Below are 21,028 nucleotides of genomic sequence, written 5' to 3'. Positions count from 1 at the left end.
GCGCTCCGACACGTCGCAGACGCTCGCAGTACGCAGCTGCGGGATGCCATATGATCTAAGCACAAACACTTCACTCCGGGACCCAGAAAGGCTTTGTAAGGACAGACTCAAATTAGAGCTTAGAAAATACAGGGTCTCAATAAGCAGAGAAAGAAGGGAATTCCAGGCGGTTTGGCAAAAGGAGAAAAGGTCTAGGAGAGTCAAGAGTCAGAGGCCTTGGGAGTACCTCAATCAACACACAAAAATCAATTCAAAATGGATCAAAGACCTGAAAAAAACTTATAGTTAAAACTAAAAAACCCTTAGAAGAAAATAATGGTGTAAATTTTCATGACTTTGAATTAGGCCATGGTTTCTTAGCTAGGACACCGAAAGTATATGCAATAAAAGAAAAAAGAAAGAAACTGGACTTCACCAAAATGAAAAACACTTGTGTTTCAAAGGATACTATGGAGGAAGTGAAAACACAACCCACAGAATGGGAGAAAAGATTTATGTGCTACCTGGTCAGAGACTAGTACAGCTAAAATTACACAGACTCTTAAAATTGGGGTGTCTGAGTGGCTCAGTCAGTTAAGTTTATGACTCTTGGTTTCAGCTCAGGTCAGGATTTCAGGGTGATGGGGTCAGGCTGTGTGTCGGGCTCCACACTGAGCATGGAGTCTGCTTGAGAGTCTCTCTCCTCCTCTGCCAATCCCCCTGCTCATGCACACGCAGTCTCTAAATAAATAAATAAATAAAATCTTTAAAAAAATTGTAAGAGCCAACGATAAGAGTTGGGGCTCCTGGAGTCCCAGGATCGGGTCCCGCATTGGGCTCCCTGCTCAGTGGGGAGTCTGCTTCTCCCTCTGATCCTCCCCACTCCCGTGCTCTCTCTCAAATAAATAAGTAAAATCCTGAAACAAATAACTCTTACAATGTGGGGAGTCTGCTTCTCCCTCTCACCTTCTTCCCTCTCATGCTCTCTCTTACTCTCTCTCAAATAAATAAATAAAATCTTAAAAAACAAAACAAAACAAAACAAAACAAAAAACACAGTCTGAGTATGACAGTATGACCTAAAACAGGGAAGTTGGAAAGGAGAGCTGACTCCAGAGGAAATAAGGACTTTAGTCTTTTTTTTTTTTTTTTTTTTTAAAGATTTTATTTATTTGACAGAGAGAGATCACAAGTAATGCAGAGAGGCAGGCAGAGAGAGAGAGGAGGAAGCAGGCTCCCTGCTGAAGGCTGAGCAGAGAGCCCGATGCGGGACTCGATCCCAGGACTCCGAGACCATGACCTGAGCCGAAGGCAGCGGCTTAACCCACTGAGCCACCCAGGCGCCCCAGGACTTTAGTCTTAAATGTGGGGTATTCATGAGGCTGGGAGTCCTAAGAGAAAGGTCCGAGAGGCCTGGCTAGCCAGGGAGGGACCACCCACAGAAGCAGCTATGGGAAGCACAGGGGAGGGCAGAATGCAAAGAAGATGGGTCAGCAAAGCTGAGTGCAGTTTCGTCAAGTGAGGTCTGGGCCCCTCTGAGCACAACAGTCCAGGCTCACCTTCAAGTGATTCTGACTTTTGGGTGGAGCTGGGAAAGCATTTTAAACATGCTTCCGAGGGGTTCCTATGAACTTGCAAAGTCTGAAAAGAACCTCTGGCTCAGGGAATGTGTATATTTAGGAAGTAGGCAGGAGAAAAAAACAGCAGGACCAGAGAGATTCTGGCTTCTGTAAGAACATAAAGCTGGGAATTTTTCTGGTTTCTACAGGCTTTTTCTTCAGATTAAAATCTGTTTCCCATGCTATTTCAACCAAGGGATTCAGTGAACTTCACAGAAATATTTCTTCATGGGAAAAAGCTCTTTGGCATACTGCTTATCTTCCTAGACCAAATGGAAATTAGATATTCTTTTCCCTGGATTAGAGAAGCTAGAAAATTATGTTAGGAGTAAGTCAACATTATAATGCCCAGTATTCTGCTTAATTCATCCCAGAGGAAGTAAAATAATGGAAGAAATTCACTGAATTTTTTTTCATTTTAGAGAATCAAGTGTATTAATTATTATGTGTAAATTTCACATTTTCACACATTAAATAAAAAGTCTTGATACATTCAAAAATAAAAATCAAAGAACCTTCTCTTCTACCCATCACCTTGAATCATTTATTAAACAGCTTTGCTTCTAAGCACAGTCCAAGACTCTTTTGTGGGCTCTAAGAATTCATTGTTGTGTTATAACGTAATCCAGAAGCAGGGCTGGTTGGTTGTTGGTGATTGTTCACAGGTAAAGGACTGAAAAGCCAGCAAACCTTGATACGTGCTTTAAACTTCAAGGGTCTTTCTGGTAACCTATTAAGTGACTCATTAAGGACTGTTAAACTTAACAGAAGACACTATTTTAGGATATAAATTGATGTGTATAAGCTCACAGTCTTCTGTGCAATTAATAAACACTTCCCACACATTTCTATCCAACTCTTTGCAGAGTTCTTTTCCATTAGGGAAGATGGGTTACGTGGGTTATTATTAAAACCATTTGAGGCCACTGCTCCAAACACTACGATTCCCAGCTTGTACATTAAGTATGAAAGTTAATTTCACAGTTTAAGACTCCTTTATTCAATAAAATGTATAAAAAGGATACTCAGAAAGAGTCCTAAAAAAAGTGAGTGATGGGTGGCTCAGTCATTTAAGTGCCTGCCTTCAGCTCAGGTCATGATCCCAGGGTCCTGGGATCAAATTCCATATTTGGCTCCCTGCTCAGGGGGGGAGCCTGTTTCTCCCTCTCTTTCTGCCCTCAGCTTGTGCTCTTTCTCTCCAATAAATAAAAATCTTTAAAAAAGAAAGAAAGAAAGGAAAGTCAGTGATCAATTCAGCAAGTGCATGCTTGCTAAAAATCAGTCATGTAGATCTGCAAGGTAGGCCAAGAACATGGAAAAAGTAGAGGCCAGGAATGAAGACCCAACCACGAGTACAAAGCTGAATTATGGGCACACATTTAGTCACAAGGAATTTCCCCTGAGAAGCCTAGCAAATTTCTTTTCTTCTGTTCTTATTCTCTATGCTCAGGATCTCTCTGAAGTTTATTAATGTGGTCACTGGTTCCACAGCGCTACCCCTAAAGAGGAAGGTGATTTGAAAAGTAAGACATGGAATGAAGACCAAACCAAAGACCAACTAACAGAAATTGGTACCATGGGAAAAAGAACAAAAACTTAAGGACCAAGAGGAGATTAGGGAGTGACTGAAAAAGCAAATGGCATTAGAAATAATAAATAATATGGATAATAAAAATGACCCCCTGCATACACAAAGGATACCACTAAAACCAGTAAGGAAGTTAAAAATATTCATTTATTCCTTACAGTTCATGAAAATGCTACCACTAGAGCACTCAAGGATATTAATCTATGAGCAATTTCCCTTAGAGTCCAGTTAAATCCTTGGGGACAAAGCATAAATTTTCACTTAAAACAACCCAGGACCAACTACCAATTTACAGGAAATCTGAAGATTGAGGGACACAATAAATGACACCACAGAGACACAATCAGCAAAATCCAGACCATAGAAAACCCTTCAAAAAATAAATTGCAAGGCAAAAAGAACATAATGGAGGCACCTGGGTGGCTCAGTTGTTAAGCATCTGCCTTTGGTTCATGTTATGATCCCAAGGTCCTGGGATCGAGCCCCGCACTGGGCTCCCTGCTCGGCAGGAAGCCTGCTTCTCCCTCTCCCACTCCCCCTGCTTGTGTTCCCTCTCTCACTGTCTCTCTGGCAAATGAATAAACAAAATCTTAAAAACAAAAATAAGGAACATAATGAGAGGAATCAAGATTTTATTTTTATTTTTTTAAGATTTTATTTATTTATTTGAGAGAGAGACAGTGAGAGAGAACATGAGCGAGGAGAAGGTCAGAGAGAGAAGCAGACTCCCCGTGGAGCTGGGAGCCCGATGCGGGACTCGATCCCAGGACTCCGGGATCATGACCTGAGCCGAAAGCAGTCGTCCAACCAACTGAGCCACCCAGGCGTCCCAGGAATCAAGATTTTAAAAGAAAATTAAAAGATAGCAATGAAATTACAGTGTAAGAATTTTATTTGGCTCCTGCTTCAAATAAACAAATTCAAACTCAAGTATGACTTTATGAGAAAATTAGAAAGTTGCACATGGACTAGATAGTTAATATTAAAGAACTACTGTTAATTTTTCTGATACGATAAATGGTATTCTGGTTTTTTTAAGAGTCCTTATTTTTTAGAGACACATACCAAAATATCTATGGGTAAAATAATATCAAAGAATATTCCTGAAAACAATCCAGGAGGGGGGTACAGCACAGATGAAACAGGACTGACCATGAGTTGGTAACTGCTGAAACTGATGGTTCCTTATACTTGTCTCCCTATTTTTGTGTTTAAACACACACACACACACACACACACACACACACACACACACAGATGGATGTTAGTGCAAACACCTCTGATTTCAAATGTAGCCAATGACAAGAGTCAGAAAGTATCAGTAGCCCTAAGTGTTCATAAATAGTTCTAACAGGAAAATAAATGCAATGAATTAATATGAATGGAAGAGAGAAAACATGCCATAATGGTCCCCAAGTTAAATTAAAAAACACTGATTTACCACCTCATGAGTACTGAAAGCTGTTTACATTTCTACATCTGGGATAAAAGTTGTGCTAGTCCTGCCTAGAGTTCAGCTACTTGGAGTGTGTGTGCATGTGCATGTTAGCATTCCATCATCAAACCGGAAATGAGCGCACAACACTCAATAATAGAGGACGGTACAGAAAGCCACAGGTACTTACCAGCACTGCATTCCTGGGCTACTAGGTTGAGAACTTCCACAGCTGCTGGACACTGTTGTATGAATTCTTCACAGAATAAGCTGTCTTCTAAAAGCTGGGCCATGACCAGGCATGCTCTTAATGTTAAAAGATTTATAATATTTCAAAGTCATCAATGTTCATTCTCTAAAAAGTTAACTATGAAAGGCATTTCAACCATATTTTCCCCCTAATTTACAAGAAGGTACAAACTCCCCATTCCACTTGCTTTTTTTTTTCTGAACTGGATTGGTCTGGAAACATAACTTCTCTTTTCCCCCCGAGTAATTGCTGACACCGTACGGGCAAGCCAAAGAGGGGGAATGGTTGCCATCTTCACACAAGTGGAGATACAAGGCGCCAAGTGAGAAATCAGCATTATCTTTTAAGAAACATCGCCTAAACTGTGCTCCACGGGCAATAGTAGTGTTCTGGGAATAAGAGGAACCCAGACACTTGGAAAATCTGTATGCCGATTTCTCGCCTAATTCACAATACATATTAGAACTTTCTAAGAAGTCCCGTTGTTACTGCGGTAATTAAATGTATTTGCAAGAAAATGCTGCTTTCCCTTCTGACACCAACACTTGAGGGCATTCCCTGGTTTTTCTCCTTATCATTTTGGAAAGTGATGAATCAGATATATATTAACAGAGCCTGAGACATTTAAACAAGGTAAAGTGGCAGAGAGATTCACTGGGATAGAACAAAGTGGTTTTCCCAAAGTATGGGTTCCACAGATCACACTTTGATTGCTTACTTATTTTCTTAAGGAAACAGCTAAATGGTTTTAAATTGTACAATGCAACAAAACTTGCAGAAGTTGGGGAATGTAACAGAAATGTAGGAAGCAGCACAAGAGAATGGTCTCTGTTCTCAGCTGGTCTTGAACTTCACACTGCGGGCCCACTATGCCGGGAGTGGAGGGGTCCGGCAAGGCCCCCCACCTCCGCGGCCTGCACCACCACATTAGGGGATCTCTGGAGGGTGCTCACCTTGTTCTTATTTCAGCCAGGAGCCGAACGACTGCCATCACAGGAGCTGACCCATCTCCTGTTGCAGGAAGTGAGGTATGAATAGAGAGACTTCCCTCCTGAGGAAGCAACATGGACTGGACTGCCTGTACTACCTTCTCAGTAATGGACAGTTTATGAAGAGGCAGTGCCTGATGGTGGTGGGGGGGGCATGGCAAAAAGTTAAATTCAAGTAGTTAGTTTCTAGGAAATGAGGGTGTTATTATCTGGAGTTAATTCTCAAAATTTCAGTCAAAACAGTAAAAGCACCATACAGAAAATTGCAAGCTAGTCCAAAACAATTAAAAATACAAAAACCCTGTGGAATATTCCTAACCAAAGAAATAAGAAATCTTCACATAAATGTTACTATGAAATAATTATGCCCTATATATAAATATACACCCCAAATAACACTTCAGATAACTAAGTATTTGTGCCTCTGTACTGTATGTGAGCTCATTATTCATGATAGCATGGTTACCATTTGTAGTGACATTTAATAATGCAGTTAAAAATCACCTTACCTCCGATCTTGGAACACAAAGTCTAGACAATGGAATAGTCAATGTGTCTGATGCTTGCGAAGTCTTTCTACAGTCTATGGGTGGGAATCTGACTGTAGCTATACCTTCCTGTTCATTGATAGAAGCCACGACTCCAATGCTTCCTGATATTCCTCTACCTAAAACCTAGAGACAAAGATGGATTAGCACCACTGACCAGCTCTGATGGTGTACGCAACTCTCTCATGGGACAGGTGCAGAGAAGTAAATTCACAGCTGTCGTTCGTGGCATTAAGGAGTAGTTCAGTACGGTGCAGATAGGAAGCACTGAATGGGAGTTCAAATAACAGGTCCTCAAGCCTATTACAAGGTATCACAGTATGACAGAATCTCAAACTTCCTGCTCTAAAATATTTGTGACACCATGGGACACCATGGGGCATAAGTATGATAGTTAACATCACAGAGTACTGTACTAATATTTGAATAACCTGTAGCACAGTGTGGATTAGAATTCATGAGTTTCTCACACTCCTTATTTAGCATGAAGGAACAAGGATTTCTGTCCAACTGGATGGATGATACCATCTTTACAGATGATCAGTGAATCAATGGATGCAGTAACTTGGGGAGAGCAGGAACTTGGGAAATGCTGGCTGGTTGGTTACCTGAACCTCAGACCCTATCTTGATGGTCTCTTTGAAGCCTCCGAGGGCACACAGTGCGGCGACAGCCTGGCGGGCGATTCTCTGAAGTTTGGCGAGTTTCCTGCCACTACTGCTGCCATTTTCCAGAATGCTCTCTGCATACTTCCCCAACTGTGGAATGTACATCAGCGCACGAGACAGAACCTAAACGTAAGAAGCAGCCATGTAGCAGGAGTTAAAGCTTTAGTCATTTTCGATATTAAGGGTGATGATGTGTCTGTGACAGTGGCTGGCTCCCGTGTACTGGAGGAGCTCTGGCTATGGGAAGGATGAAGTAACTACCAGGTATGACCTTGACATCTTGCCATATTTGCCTTATGTCATTAGACAGGACTGGAAACACACAACCTCAGAATGGGGGAGAATCAAACACTGTTAACAAAATCCCTAAAACAGGACAAAAACTTATCTGTAGGAAAACCATCACAGCTGACTGCCTACAACTCAACACCTAATTTCCTTAAGGCATTCACTTGAAAAAATGACTGTGGCAAACGGAAATGGATTACAGGTCCCTAGTTCTTAGGAAACTATTCATCATGAATTTCTGACACAGCTCTCAGGGAGTATGTATCACAGAGGCCTCCTTAGGACTTAGTAAATACACTTAACAAATCCAATAAACCAAGGCTTCATGATTCCCTAATGTTGGGACCAACTGAACATGAACAAGAAGGAGAAACAAGGTGTGCCATTCTTTTCCTGAGAACATGTCCCCAGTCATCTGCAAAATCAGAACTGGCAGTGACAGGAGACAAAGGGTAACATGTGAAACGATTAAACCAAAGCAAATGTGAGGGGGAAACCACTAATAAGTCCATCTGGTCAATTTGCAAAATCTCTCTTTACTAAAATATGACCCTTCCTAGGTGGGATTCAATTGCTAAACCAGAACACAAACTTCCTCCTCCCTTCTTCCGCTAAGCGGGGACACTGTGCTAACCTTTTCTGCCGTTGTGGTCCATATTTGAGCAGCATTTGACTCAGGTGCCATTAGCAAGCTATGAAGCAAGGCGATCACTTCTGCAGCCATGCTGTTCGCCACGTGCCCACTGATGAAGGGTCGGACGGGGTCAGTCCTGCAAGCGTCAAGAGAGGAAGTGTCAATGCCCAGGGGTGGTTAAGAATGCAGGCAATGGCTCTTAGGGTTATCGTCAGATGGAAAAAATTTCTAATGATACAAGAAAAAGCGGATTTCATTGACTAAGAAAAAGAGAAGCTAAATTATCATCAGGGAAAAAAAAAACACTTCTCTCATATTCTTTCTGTTACCTAAAGAATCCTCTGAAACAACAGACCTCAAACTTGAACTCCTTATACCATCAGGATCGAGGGCTGACGCTACGCCGCAACTATTCCTGGCCTGTAAACACAGAACCGCCTGCAAACTTCCTGGAGGCGACTTTCATTTCTCCTGCCTACTTCTAGAGAGAAGTTCATGTGCACAGCTGGGCTGGTTTGGAAGAAGTAAAGGCAGCATGACCAGAGTCTACTAATACTCAAAAAAGTTGTAACTGGTGTTCCTGATAGTGGTCTTTCTCAGAAAAACAACCCTCTGGCTACAGATGCCCACTCGGCCAACAGCGGTACCCTATTCGTCCACCAAAAGCTCAGGTGGGTATTTTAAGCCCTCAGTCCTCATTTCCAGAAGGTCAAGGGGATGATAATTAAAGCCCCAGGAACAAGTCCATTACAAAGAAGATCGGACAGAAGTATAGACAGGGAAGGACTACCTGGCGAGCTCAGAGTTCCTCTCTCGGCAAATGGAAGTCTGGGCAGTTTTCTTTTTGTCACCTGTGGACAGTCCGCTCACAGTCTCTGGGTTGACGGACTCTACGGGTGGCCCGACGCTGACAATGAGGCCTGACTGGGCCCATTTGGTTGCCTTCCGAAGAGCAGCTGCGGCCTCTTCTGTAATCACCTCACAGCAGCCGCCCTGGAGGGAGGTTTGAGAATGTCACCACACCACACTTCCTCACTTTTTAAAGCCTGCTTCCCCGTTACCAAAGCAATCCGGGCTCAATTCTCAAAAACTCACATGTTACTACCTGGCTTTTTATGGTTGTATATGGTATATGTATGCATACAATTCAAATTTTTAAGTTTAAAAACTTAAGGTATAATTGACATATAACAACTATTTCTTTGATCATTTCTCTATTTATGGTATACAGATTCTATTTTGGATTTTATAAATAAAACCATGAAGAAGAGTATGGTTGTCTCTGGACACTTGAGAATGAATGCCTGTTTACTCTGATCTTGATAATAATAAGTTTTCTTTTTCTGACAGGTGAAAAATGACATATTACTATTTTTATCCCTTTATTGTGTGATTTTTAAATATGGGTATATTTATATTTTTTGCGGGCTACATCTTTAGTTCTTTTTCTCTATTATTCTTTGAACCTTTAACATATTACCGTTTTTAAAGTATTATTTATTTAATTTTTAATTTTTATTTAATTTTTATTTTTTAAGATTTTATTTATTTATTTGATAGACAGAGATCACAAGTAGGCAGAGAGGCAGGCAGAGAGAGAGAGAGAGGGAAGCAGGCTCCCTGCTGAGCAGAGAGCCCGATACGGGACTCGATACCAGGACTGTGAGATCATGACCTGGGCCGAAGGCAGCAGCTTAACCTACTCAGCCACCCAAGTGCCCTATTTTTTATTTTGAAAGAGAGAGAGTGGACACGTGCATGGGGTGGGGAGGCGCAGAAAGAGAAGGAGAAACAATCTTAAGCATGTTCGCATCTGGCGCAGAGCCCGACACAGGGCTCGATCTCTCAACCCTGAAGGAGGACCTGAGCCCAAATCAAGAGTCAGATGCTAAATCAACTGAGCCACTCAAGTGCCCCTCACTTTTAAGGTATTATTAGGCTACAGAACTTTCTTAATAGAGCTAAGAGAAAACTTCTAGGTCAAAACTAAGAATTCTCTTTTACGTTTTTGTGTTAATGACAAATTGATTCTGACTAGCTCCCTTGAAAATGGCTTCAGTTAAGCCACTGACTTCAGTTTCTCACCCTGCCTCCTGTGGGAACTTTTTTTTTCTTTTTAAATGTCTCTGCAAACCTAAACATCCCTCAATCATGGGTCTTGTCAGAGCAGGTGTCTCCATATGAGGGTTACCTTGGTCATGTCTCGATCCATTTTCACTACTTTCTCCATGTTGGCACCAGTACCAAGTCGGAAGGGCCGTCCTTCTGAGCTACTACAAGGGAAAGAAGAGAGAGGTGACGATCTTACAGGCAAGGTCAAGGTGGGACTGCAGGCTGTGAGGCAACCTACTACTGGCCAGGCCAGCATTATATGCTACCAGAGGATTTTAAAATCCATAGTAGACTCAATTTTTCAAAAAGGAAATGATTTATTATTGCTTAATTATAGTACTTTCAGGGATCAAAACATTAGCTATTTTTATAGTTGTAATGGTAATTTAAAACCTACATGAAACTGACATACAAACTAAAAACTGAACAAAATCTGAGCCTACGATACAGGGAAGGCGGGGCACCTGGGAGACACTCAGTAAGTGATCGAAATCCCAGAGTGAGGGACCTTCAACAACGGCACGGGTTGGATGCTTTGGTGTGAATGACTGGTCTTTCTAATAATTCAGCTTCCTCCTCCTCTTAAATCTGGCTCTCCAAAAACTCCTTCGCCAAATTTGCACTGTGAAGTTCCGCAATGCCCAAGAATGCTTCTTGGTGATTTCTGCATCTCGCACTCACCTGCCTGACCCCGCTTAGTTTATGCTAGTGGCCCACTAGTGCTTTCCGTTGCCATGACAGCAGGCCAGGGACCAATTAGGAGGATGACACCATCATCACATCATTTATTTGAAGAAAGAAGTCGTCCCCTGAGACACACATGTATGCTCAATTCCCTCATGTTCTGTGAAAGGACTTCCCGTCGTCCTCGCTCCCACTAACAGGGCTCTGGGGGGCTGTAATCTTTGGACAGTAAGTATATCGGGATGGTAAGTATATTACTTCCTTATTGAGCAATCATACCGTTCATACTTCAATGAATTAAAGCTTTAAAAAAAGTTTCTCGTATTTCTCCACCTCACAGTCAACGGCATCCTTAAATTTACCAGTGGCTGAAGGATGCCAATGACTAAAACCAGGCTGCATTACATTATTCCTTCTCGAACCCCAAATCACACTGTAGACTCTCCATTGAGCACAAACAATACATTCTCAACAGGGCTTTTGCTCCCTGTTGGGTCTGAAGAAACAGTACCGAGTTGTGGATAAGAGCTTGGGCTCTGTGGTCAGAGGCCTGCGTCTGTGGTTCAGCTCTGCCTCAGTTTCTCCACTGTAACAACAGGGATGACAGTGATTACCTCTTAGGGTTGTCAAGAGGGCTGAGACAGTTGATGCATGTAAGGGGCTTACTGAGCACAGTGCCTGGGACACGGTCAGTGCCTGATGGCATGTGGCCAGTACAATCATCAGTCACCTTAGTAGCGGCTGGAGAACCTCATGAGATGACTGGTCTTCCCGCTTGTGGATAAAGATAGACAGCTTGCCATCCACTGCTTCACTCTCTTCTCCAGGATCTTTGTCCCCTTTTAAGGAATTCTTGGGGCTGGTTTTTGTCAATGTAGTGTCCGGTTCAGAAGCAGTTGGGGAAAGAACTGTCTGACACCCTTCAAAAGGAAACAAGAGCAATTGCAGTGTTATTTGCGCCGCTGCCCCGCACAGGGAAAACTCTGGTTCTGGAGTCTCTCTTCCTCCCTATCCCATCTCCCGCTCCTCCATCGCAGGAGGCATAGAAGCAGCAGCTACTGACCATGGAAAGCTCGGTCTGGCCATCCACAGCAAGTGGACTCCTCAGTGCCATTCTCCACCAGCTGCTCACCTGGGACCACGTAATCTGCCAGCTTTGCTAAGAGCAACGAGGCGATCTTGGATGCTGGGTCGCTGGGATCCTCTTGCTCACTGTTCAGGGAGGGGACAGAGTAGCTCCATGGCGGGAGCTCCACATTTCCACAGTCTTCTACACTCATCAGTGGGAGTGCTGCCCGGCACAGCTGAAGAATGATAAGGACCAGCTTTGGAGATGGGCGTTGGTCAAGCAGCAGGGAGAGGAGTTTGGACACACAAGCTGGCTGGCTCAGGATGGCTTTACCTATGTGACTCCTGAAAAAGAAGGAAAAAAAGGTACACAAGGCTGGGTGTATTGGTCTATAGAAATTCAAGAGTTCCCTACATGGAGATGACCTGGTTCCTGAGGAAGACAAGGATTCGGCACTATGTGCTTATGAAGGAGAACTAAGGTTTTTCGTAAATATTTAATGAAAGCTCAGAACTGACCAATCAATAGTACTTAAAAGGAAAGGTTTTTGAGAATTTTCTGATCCCTGATGAAATTTACTGAACTGCAATGCTATAGTTCAAGACAGTGCACAGAGTCCTACAACTTCATGACCCAAACTAGGAAGACTTTAGTCCTTTATTCCTTTTTAAGCAGTGCTTCAAGACCTAAGAGCTCCCATGGCATTGCACAGGCCTCAACGGTCTGGCTTCTGCCACATCTGACCCCGTGGCATCTCACTGAGAAGAAAACGTCCAGCAGAAACCAAAGAACAAGTAGCTGTATGTGGACAAGCAGGTGTGGGCCTTGTGGCTCACACAAGATGGTGTCAAACCTCCACAGATGGTCTTCTTTTTTAAGACACAGCCTGAGAACAAGAGTCAGCTACATGTCCTGACCGATTCTCTTGCTATAATGAGGGTAAGGATTTTGGGTTTCTTGATTGTAATGGCCTCAAGTTGAAAGGCTAGCTGCTGTGACCAGCAAAGTATTAAAGAAAATGGTATTGTTTTAAATGTAGAGATTCACCTAAATGATCCTCGCAGTTTGGAACTACTATTTTCCAGTGATTTTATTCTCCACTGTTCTTGAAGCAGAAGCTGTCAGAATGGCCTTGTGATTTAGAGGTTTCGAAAGACAATCCCCAGCCAAAGGAAACCCAATCATTTGAGAGGAAAACCACCTCTTCCCACATCTGTGGCTGGGCCTTCCGTACCTTGAGAGATCATTGAGAAGACTGAGGACATCCTGGAGGGCGTCGTTCCCAGCAGCCTGGTTGCCACAGCACTCAGTTGCTCGAGCAAGGTGGTTGGTAAGAAGGCTGGACACCTGGCGGGCCAGACCTGAGTGTACTGCCTCCGTGGAGCCGCCTTCAGAGTTGAAAGAGAGAGAGAGGGAGAAAGAAAGAAAGAAAGAAAGAAAGGGAGAACCCAAGGAAGCCATGGTGAGCCTGCAGGTGTGGTGAGTCCTCCCTCTCAGCCTCTTGCCTGATTTTTCTTTAACCTGCTCAGTATTCCATTAGCCACCTAATTAGTGTCTCATTAGATCACTTCCGCACATAAAAAAGGTTAATGATCCAGTGTTGGGGAAAGACTTTTTGTAAGATTGTATTTGTTTATTTGACAGAGAGAGACACAGCGAGAGAGGGAACATAAGCAGGGGGAGTGGGAGAGGGAGAAGCAGGCTTCCCACAGAGCAGGGAGCCTGATGTGGGGATGAATCCCAGGACCCCCCGGATCATGACCTAAGCTGAAGGCAGCTGCTTAACGACATGCACTCCGAAAGACATTATTCTCAATGAAAACGGAATACAGGGGCGCCTGGGTGGCTCAGTGGGTTAAAGCCTCTGCCTTCGGCTCAGGTCATGATCCCAGAGTCTTAGGATCGAGCCCAGCATCGGGCTCTCTGCTCAGCAGGGAGCCTGCTTCCTCCTCACTCTCTATCTGCCTCTCTGCCTACTTGTGATCTCTGTCTGTTAAATAAATAAATAAAATCTTAAAAAAAAAAAAAAAGAAAACGGAATACAATTCAAACAAAACAAGGAACAGACTTCGATTATCATGGAAGAATCACTTTCTTTTTTTTTAAACTGTGATGAAGACCTCTTGATTTTTAACTCTTACCCTCTCTCTCCTCAAACACAATTAAAGACCTTTCGGGATCTTCCCATTTTCACTGTAGTTCCAGAGGTTTCCCCCTCCCAAGAAGCTCTTGTAAAAAGCCATACAAAATAATTGTCATTCCTGAACTTCCCATGCTCTCTTGGATCCCTGTGCCTACACACAGTTTTTCTGCATGGAAACATTCTTTAACCTGTAAGAATAACTCACATGTCACCTTCTTGGGAAGCTCTGCCTGATCTCTAGCACCGCTGGTCTGGAGGAACCTGTGTGCTGGCCCGGCACTTCGCATGCACCTCAGTTATGGCACTGACCACACCACGATCATTTGCTCATTGCTCTATCTCCCCCTGCACCTTATTTCTTACAAGGAAGAGCAATGGCTTGCTCATCTTGTGCCTGACTCTCAAGACAACAAAACATACAGCGAATGAACAGATCAGTAACCAAGCTCTATACATACGCCTGGGGTGTCATGGAGACATCATCCTTCAACTTTACTTAGATGGATGTATTAACTGGATTGTGGTAATCATTTCACAATGTAAATACACACATACATACATACATACATACATACATATATATATATATATAATCACATTGTACACTTTTTTAAAAAAATCACATTCAAAAAAAAAAATCACATTCTAGGGGCGCCTGGGTGGCTCAGTGGGTTAAGCCTCTGCCTTCGGCTCAGGTCGTGATCTCAGGGTCCTGGGATCAAGCCCCACATCAGGCTTTCTGCTCAGCAGGGAGCCTGCTTCACCTTCTCTCTCTTTGCCTGCCTCTCTGCCTACTTATGATCTCTGCCAAATAAATAAAATCTTTTTAAAAAAATCACATTCTATAATCTAAATTGTATACAACTTGTATTTGTCAGTCATGTTTCAGTAAAGCTAGGGGTGGCGGTGGGGAATAATACGACCCTAGAAGAGTAAGCCAGGAAATTGAGAAGATCTCTTCCATGTTTTTTTTGTCAACACTGTAGTCAGTCCCAAATAAATATTTCTATGAACTGGCTTCATTGAATTTTCAAGTGCTACCTCCTAACTATATTTTTACTATCCCAGTTTACATGAGACCCCAGAACTTACTCATCTCATAACTGGAAGTCTGACCCTTTGACCAACATCTCCCCACATCTCCTCCTAAAATTCCTGGCAACTGCTGTTCTACTCTTGGTTTCTAGGAATTTGGCTTTTTCAGATTCCACATATAAGGGAAATCACTCAGTACAGCTACTGAGCTCTCTCTGTATCTGCCTTATTTCACTGAGCACCACGCGCCCTGGTTTAGGATAATCATTTAATGTCATAGCGTAGCCATAAATTTTCAGAGATGCATGCTGATGAAGAGGCTGTCACGAAATCATTAATTAAACCATCTGGTTATGTAATTTAATATAGCCTTTCTTTCCCCCAGCCAGCACAAATAATTAAATAAACGTGTCAACAGAAGAAGTCAATGAATTCTAGAATGGAAGCCTTCTTCTTACCTTCTTCTTTTTCCCACTCAACACAGCGGTTGGCGAGCACCTGGAAAGCTGCCCAGGCCATGGTGGCCACCTTTTGCTTCTTGGTTTGTTTCTCACTGGAGCTGGACTCCGTCTGACTGCTTAGGCTACACAGTCGGTCCATGAGCTGAACGAGGCCGCTGCGTACCAGGCACTTCTCTTCACTCCTGGCCAGGAGGAAAATTCCACACAGTAAATGTCACTGACCAGCCCTTGGGTTTAAGATTCAGGTTATCAAAAGGGCATAAAACGAGTCAGTGGAGTTCTTTGCCTATTACTTAGGATGGTATCATGCATAACTGAACACGGAATTGTTTCTTTTCAATGAGGATTTCCTTCATAAATAAAGAACTTCAAGTTTTGGTTTGTTCATATAGAGTAGCTAAGTAAAAATTGATGGAATCAACTCAAGATTCCCATTCGTAATACAAAAAACTTATGAATTTTATTATTAGGCCACTGAGAAAATAAATGCATTTGTAAAAAGTTTTTGCCGAATATGTTAAAAAATTTTCTAGGGACCTTTTACTTTCCTTCAACCCTCTCCATTTTGACAATGTGATACAGTCCCTATTGGCCAATTATGATCATGTAGGAAAAATTCAACAATATGGAATTTACACAGTAACTTTAGGTATCTGTCAGGAGGTAAGCTCCTTTAATCATAGTGATAGTGTCACTGGACAATCAAAGCCAAAAACTCTCAATTTTTAAAAATTAAAAAAAAATTTTTAACTATATATATATTTAAAGATTTTATTTATTTATTTGACAGACAGAGATCACAAGCAGGCAGAGAGAGAGGGAAGCAGTCTCCCTGCTGAGCAGAGAGCTGGTTGCAGGGCTCGATCCCACGACCCAGGGATCATAACCTGAGTGCAAGGCAGACGCTTAACTGATTTGAGCCACCCAGGCGCCCCCACCCAATTTTTTAATTTAAAAATATTTTTCTTTAAGCAACCGCACTGCAGTGTAACTCACATTGTGAAGCATTGCCTTCCTTACCTGGTATAAGGTATGGTACACAAGAGTCCGATGCTATTTGCACACGCAATAGGGTAACGAGCACACAGAGACACGACAGAGGTCATGGTCTCCCCGAAGGCTTCCTGGACCTGCTCCACCATCCCACCACAGGTTAGTTCTTCAATTCTACGAAACAGAACCAAAGCGAAGGTTACTTGAACCACGTTAGAAGAGTGACAGTGAACATAAGAGCAGAGTGTTCTTCTGAGAAACCCAAGAGTGTCTAGAGGGATCGAGAACTGAAGGGATCTTGGAGATCACCAGTGTTTCCCGGGCTACAGGACCACAGAAGACTATCAGGCAGCGTATCTAAAGTTGCCTCAAAGACAATGCCCACACTCTAGAAAAGTCTGGGAACTTCGAGGCTAAGTCAAGTCAAGCAGGGCTCTCTACCAGGACAACTTGGAGCCTTACAAGGTTAAAGTCCACAGTATCTCTAAGGGCAAAAGAATGGTACTCCACATGACCCGAATGCATTTAATAAGGAAGTCATCTGAAACACGCCTATAATATCCTATGCAGCACTGAGTTTTATAAATGCAATTGTACTAATGACAAAATCAAGGCCCAAATAGATTAACTAAGTGTCCTTTTCAAGTCCACACTGTGATTATTAGCAGAGTATGAGAATCCAACTGATAGAAGACTTTCCCAATGTAAACACATGATCTGGGGTAGATTCTACAGCGATTAATATTAGTTTTTTTTTTTTAAGATTTTATTTTTATTTATTTGACAGAGAGATCACAAGTAGGCAGAGAGGCAGGCAGAGAGAGAGGAGGAAGCAGGCTTCCTGCTGAGCAGACAGCCCGATGCGGGACTCGATCCCAGGACCCTGAGATCATGACCTGAGCCGAAGGCAGCGGCTTAACCCACTGAGCCACCCAGGCGCCCCGATTAATATTAGTTTTAAACTGGAACTATCTGGATTTACCTACAAGGATATGCTACAGAATACGGTTTATAATAGTAAAAATAAGTAAATAAAATCTAAGGTTGGAAAATCAGGATTGAATCTGAGTAAAGGTTCAGGAATAGGAGGCAGTGCTATGCAAACCACTAAAAACATTACAGGGGCTGTCTATGGTCTGAATAAAGGCAGAACAGATATACTAGAATGTTAACAGGTTTTACCTTAAGGTGCTGGATTTACAGCACCTATTTTATTTTTATTTTGTACTTTGGGATTTTCTGCATTTTTTTGAAATGTCTGACATGACATTACTAACTGAGGGGAAAAGGAAAAATGCTGCCAGGGTTATGGAGAAATATTCTGGAAGTGAGCTGTGGTGGCCAGTGCTATCCACTCTGCCTCCTGGGCACCACTCTGGTTGGATGAGCATGTGAAGGGGACAGACAGCTTTCGAGACGGCGCTCCCTTCCTCTAATCCAGGCTCTCCGGGATTACCATGACTGGGGCACACCTGTGCTGGACATGAGCAAGAACTGAAGTCCTATTTTATAAACCAGAGGTTTTGGAGAGTTTTGTTTCCAAACAGTAACCCGGCCTCTCCTGATTGATACAGAAATTTCTCAAGATATTCACGTTACTCTTAGTTAATGCCTTTTCCTTCAGCCACTGCTCTCTGCTTGCTGGCCAGAATTTCTCAAAAAGCTGTCAGGAGACACAAGTAGCTCTAGACAATTCTAGTCCAGGACCTGTAGACAAATGCCCTTTCTATTTCTATCTGAAGATCTTGGGAGCCCGGTAGGGAATAGTATAGAAAAACTCCTCACCAGTAAGTTATAAAACCTTCTTCAAAGTTCATATCTACAATTGGGTTTTTAGAAATTGATCCAGTAAAAATAAGCACAAAAGTACACAAAAATCTAAGTATAAGGATGTTGACTATACATCAGTAAAACAGAAAAAATGTTTCATGTGTCCATGAGGAGCTATGTGTCCACCAGGAGGGGAGGAGTTAAGGAAGACACAGCCATCCACACCTGGAGGTCCATGAGGTTCTTCAAAACTATAAACCAGAACTACATGCATTGACATGAAAAGACAGATATATCCAAGATACACTGAATAAAACAATTCCCATGGCAGTGTTCTATTACAGTATAATATAATCTGACTTAGGAAAAAAAATCATACATATACACACTTCTGTGTACAAAGAGAATTACACAGCCATTTGCGGGTGTGTAGCTGTTACAAGCAGCTCTTAGGGACAGGATGGGATCCAGGAGGGGAAGGGGGGTAAAGAGACTTCTGCTTTCTGCTACATATGCTGATGTTGTGACAGAATTGTGGAACACTAAAAGAATATATATATATATATAATATTTTAGGGGAAAACACCAGTAAATACTACTGTCTATGATTTGGCTTCAAGAGTCATCTTTGGAATGAAGGCCTTTTGCCCACCCTGGTCAGGAAGGTATGAACTACGAGAAATAACTGACCTGGGTCCTCCCTGCAGGACCATAGTCACTGGACCCACGAGGTGGGTCACGCCCCCGACGCGCACAGCGGCCGTAAGCAATTCCCGCATGTGCACCAGCGCCTGTTTGCGAGTATTTCCCCGCCGCCACCTCGTCTGTGCGGCCAAAAGAAAGCTGCTGCTGGACACCTGAAAGGCATGAGAAGGAAGTCCACTTGACTCTTGGGGGCTGACACAGTCCCGTCCCCCCCGCCCCGCCCGGTGCTGCTAGGTGCTATTCCTTTGTAGTCGGCAAAACGTGACCTACGGCTTGGTCAGGGTTGGTGCCAATGAAAGCAAACAGCTGCCCCAGCAGGACGCTGTAGGTGGGCTTGTCCCTGCTGTCCTCAATGGCCAGTGACTGCAGGAGGGTAAAGGAGCTGCTGCGGTGGCTGGTCACGTGGCGCCGCCTATAGGAAAACCAAACAGAGCAAGATCACGAAACAAGACCCTCAACTTGGGGAGTGAGCTCTGATGAAGGTGTTTGAAGGCATGTGGGGATCCAACCTTGGCCATTAGCCGTTTACCTCTGATTTGCTCTGGTAAATTCCAAATCCTCATTACCAATCATTTCCAGATCAGAAGGAGCTGACATGCTGCGAAGAAAAACAGGCTGCCGCACAGCATGAGATATCACCTTTGTTTCTGAAGCTGATTTACAAGCTGGAACAGAAAGGGATAAAAACGTTGGCATACATGCCATCTGATTTGTAAGGACAGCAACAACAGCTATGCTACTAGACTAAGAGTATCTTCGCTTTCTAGGAGAGTTCATCTACCAAACCAGCTAGCACAGCACGCTGACGATTTTTAGGCCCATTTTTTAAAACCTAGGTATTAGGGTCAAAAATTATTTCAGTGTGAAAAACTGTAATATTTTATTATATTTGGTTGGAAAAAAAGGCTGCAAGATTCATTTGATTTCATCAACTCTCAGCCTTCACCCTCATATAAGCATTCTAAAAAGCCAGAGAGGACAGAGAAGGTCATTTCTAGAATCAAAATTTCTTAATTCAAATAAATCTAAACCCATTTTTCTTTTCCAGAGACAGCCTTTCCTCCCCCACTTGAATCCTAGATTTATTTAGCTGACTTACTGACATTTGGTGGTACCTTGTCTTTGATCAAGTTGGTGTGAGTAAATATCACGCTTGAGCTAGACTCTGACTGGGCCTTCCTTAGCACTACCCAGGGAAATGGTTGTAATTACAAAAGAACACTTTGATGGTAGATGACAAAACTATATATAAAGATTATCCAAGGGAAAAAAAAAAGTAGAGAAGAGGTTTATCTTGACTCTGTCTTAAGAATGGTTAGGCAGCTGGGGCGCCTGGGTGGCTCAGTGGGTTGAGTGTCTGCCTTCGTCTTGGGTCATGATCCCGGGGTCCTGGGATCGAGCCCCACATTGGGCTCTCTGCTCAGCAGGGAGCCTGCTTCCTCCTCTCTGCCTACTTGTGATCTCTCTGTCAAATAAATAAATGTTTTAAAACCTTAAAAAAAAAAAAGAATGGTTAGGCAGTTTCAGTCTAAAAACATTTTTGAAGGGGTGCCTGGGTGGCTCAGTGGGTTAAAGCCTCTGCCTTCAGCTCAGGTCATGATCCCAGGGTCCTGGGATCGAGCCCCGCATTGGGCTCTCTGTTCAGCAGGGAGCCTGCTTCCTCCTCTCCCTCTGCCTGCTTCTCTGCCTACTTGTGATCTCTATCTGTCAAATAAATAAATAAAGTCTTTAAAAAAAAAAAATAATAAATAAATAAATAAAATAAAAACATTTTTGAAGATGTTATTGCTCAGCAAACTATTGGTTCATGGTCTCTGATGGCAAGAGCCTCTTGGAAAGCATCATAGCCTCACTGAGTGGTTAAGTCTTTACATGGGATCTTTAATTAACCAAGGCCTCATGACCAGGGACACGGTCAGCAGACAATCTCGGTATGTGATCATACTGTAGGCTTGGCACACTCCCCCCGATGTTCTCAGCAAATGGTCTCTTTTCACTAGGGTCAGAAACCTGAACCACCCTAGACTTCTCTCCTGTATGAGGGGAGCCTGTGTACTC

At 43.0% G+C, this 21,028-nt stretch overlaps 1 protein-coding gene across 11 annotated transcripts in view; it reads right to left on the bottom strand.

The window, feature by feature from the left end:
- HECTD4 (HECT domain E3 ubiquitin protein ligase 4) overlaps positions 1-21,028 on the bottom strand; it is a 184,725-nt gene that overhangs the window by 49,185 nt on the left and 114,512 nt on the right. For 6 of the 11 annotated variants that reach the window (XR_014302557.1, XM_082698252.1, XM_082698254.1 and 3 more), the window contains exons 30-45: positions 19,500-19,635; positions 19,241-19,382; positions 18,956-19,122; positions 16,523-16,669; positions 15,500-15,684; positions 13,098-13,251; positions 11,927-12,207; positions 11,525-11,714; positions 11,306-11,380; positions 10,190-10,271; positions 8,789-8,991; positions 7,999-8,134; positions 7,017-7,199; positions 6,370-6,534; positions 5,825-5,994; positions 4,812-4,927 (exon numbers count right to left, since the gene is read on the bottom strand). Coding sequence is in view for 10 of the 11 variants with exons in the window: in XM_082698252.1 (XP_082554378.1) it covers positions 4,812-4,927; positions 5,825-5,994; positions 6,370-6,534; positions 7,017-7,199; positions 7,999-8,134; positions 8,789-8,991; positions 10,190-10,271; positions 11,306-11,380; positions 11,525-11,714; positions 11,927-12,207; positions 13,098-13,251; positions 15,500-15,684; positions 16,523-16,669; positions 18,956-19,122; positions 19,241-19,382; positions 19,500-19,635 (2,532 nt within the window). In the remaining variant the exon portion in view is untranslated. The remainder of the gene's footprint in view (positions 1-4,811; positions 4,928-5,824; positions 5,995-6,369; positions 6,535-7,016; positions 7,200-7,998; positions 8,135-8,788; positions 8,992-10,189; positions 10,272-11,305; positions 11,381-11,524; positions 11,715-11,926; positions 12,208-13,097; positions 13,252-15,499; positions 15,685-16,522; positions 16,670-18,955; positions 19,123-19,240; positions 19,383-19,499; positions 19,636-21,028) is intronic. The other 5 variants (XM_082698258.1, XM_082698259.1, XM_082698261.1 and 2 more) reach the window with 1 other exon arrangement.

This window comes from Mustela nivalis, assembly GCF_964662115.1.
Source record: "Mustela nivalis genome assembly, chromosome: 14".
In the NCBI taxonomy this organism is placed as follows: Eukaryota; Metazoa; Chordata; class Mammalia; order Carnivora; family Mustelidae; genus Mustela; species Mustela nivalis.
This window is presented reverse-complemented; position numbering and strand designations above follow the sequence as displayed.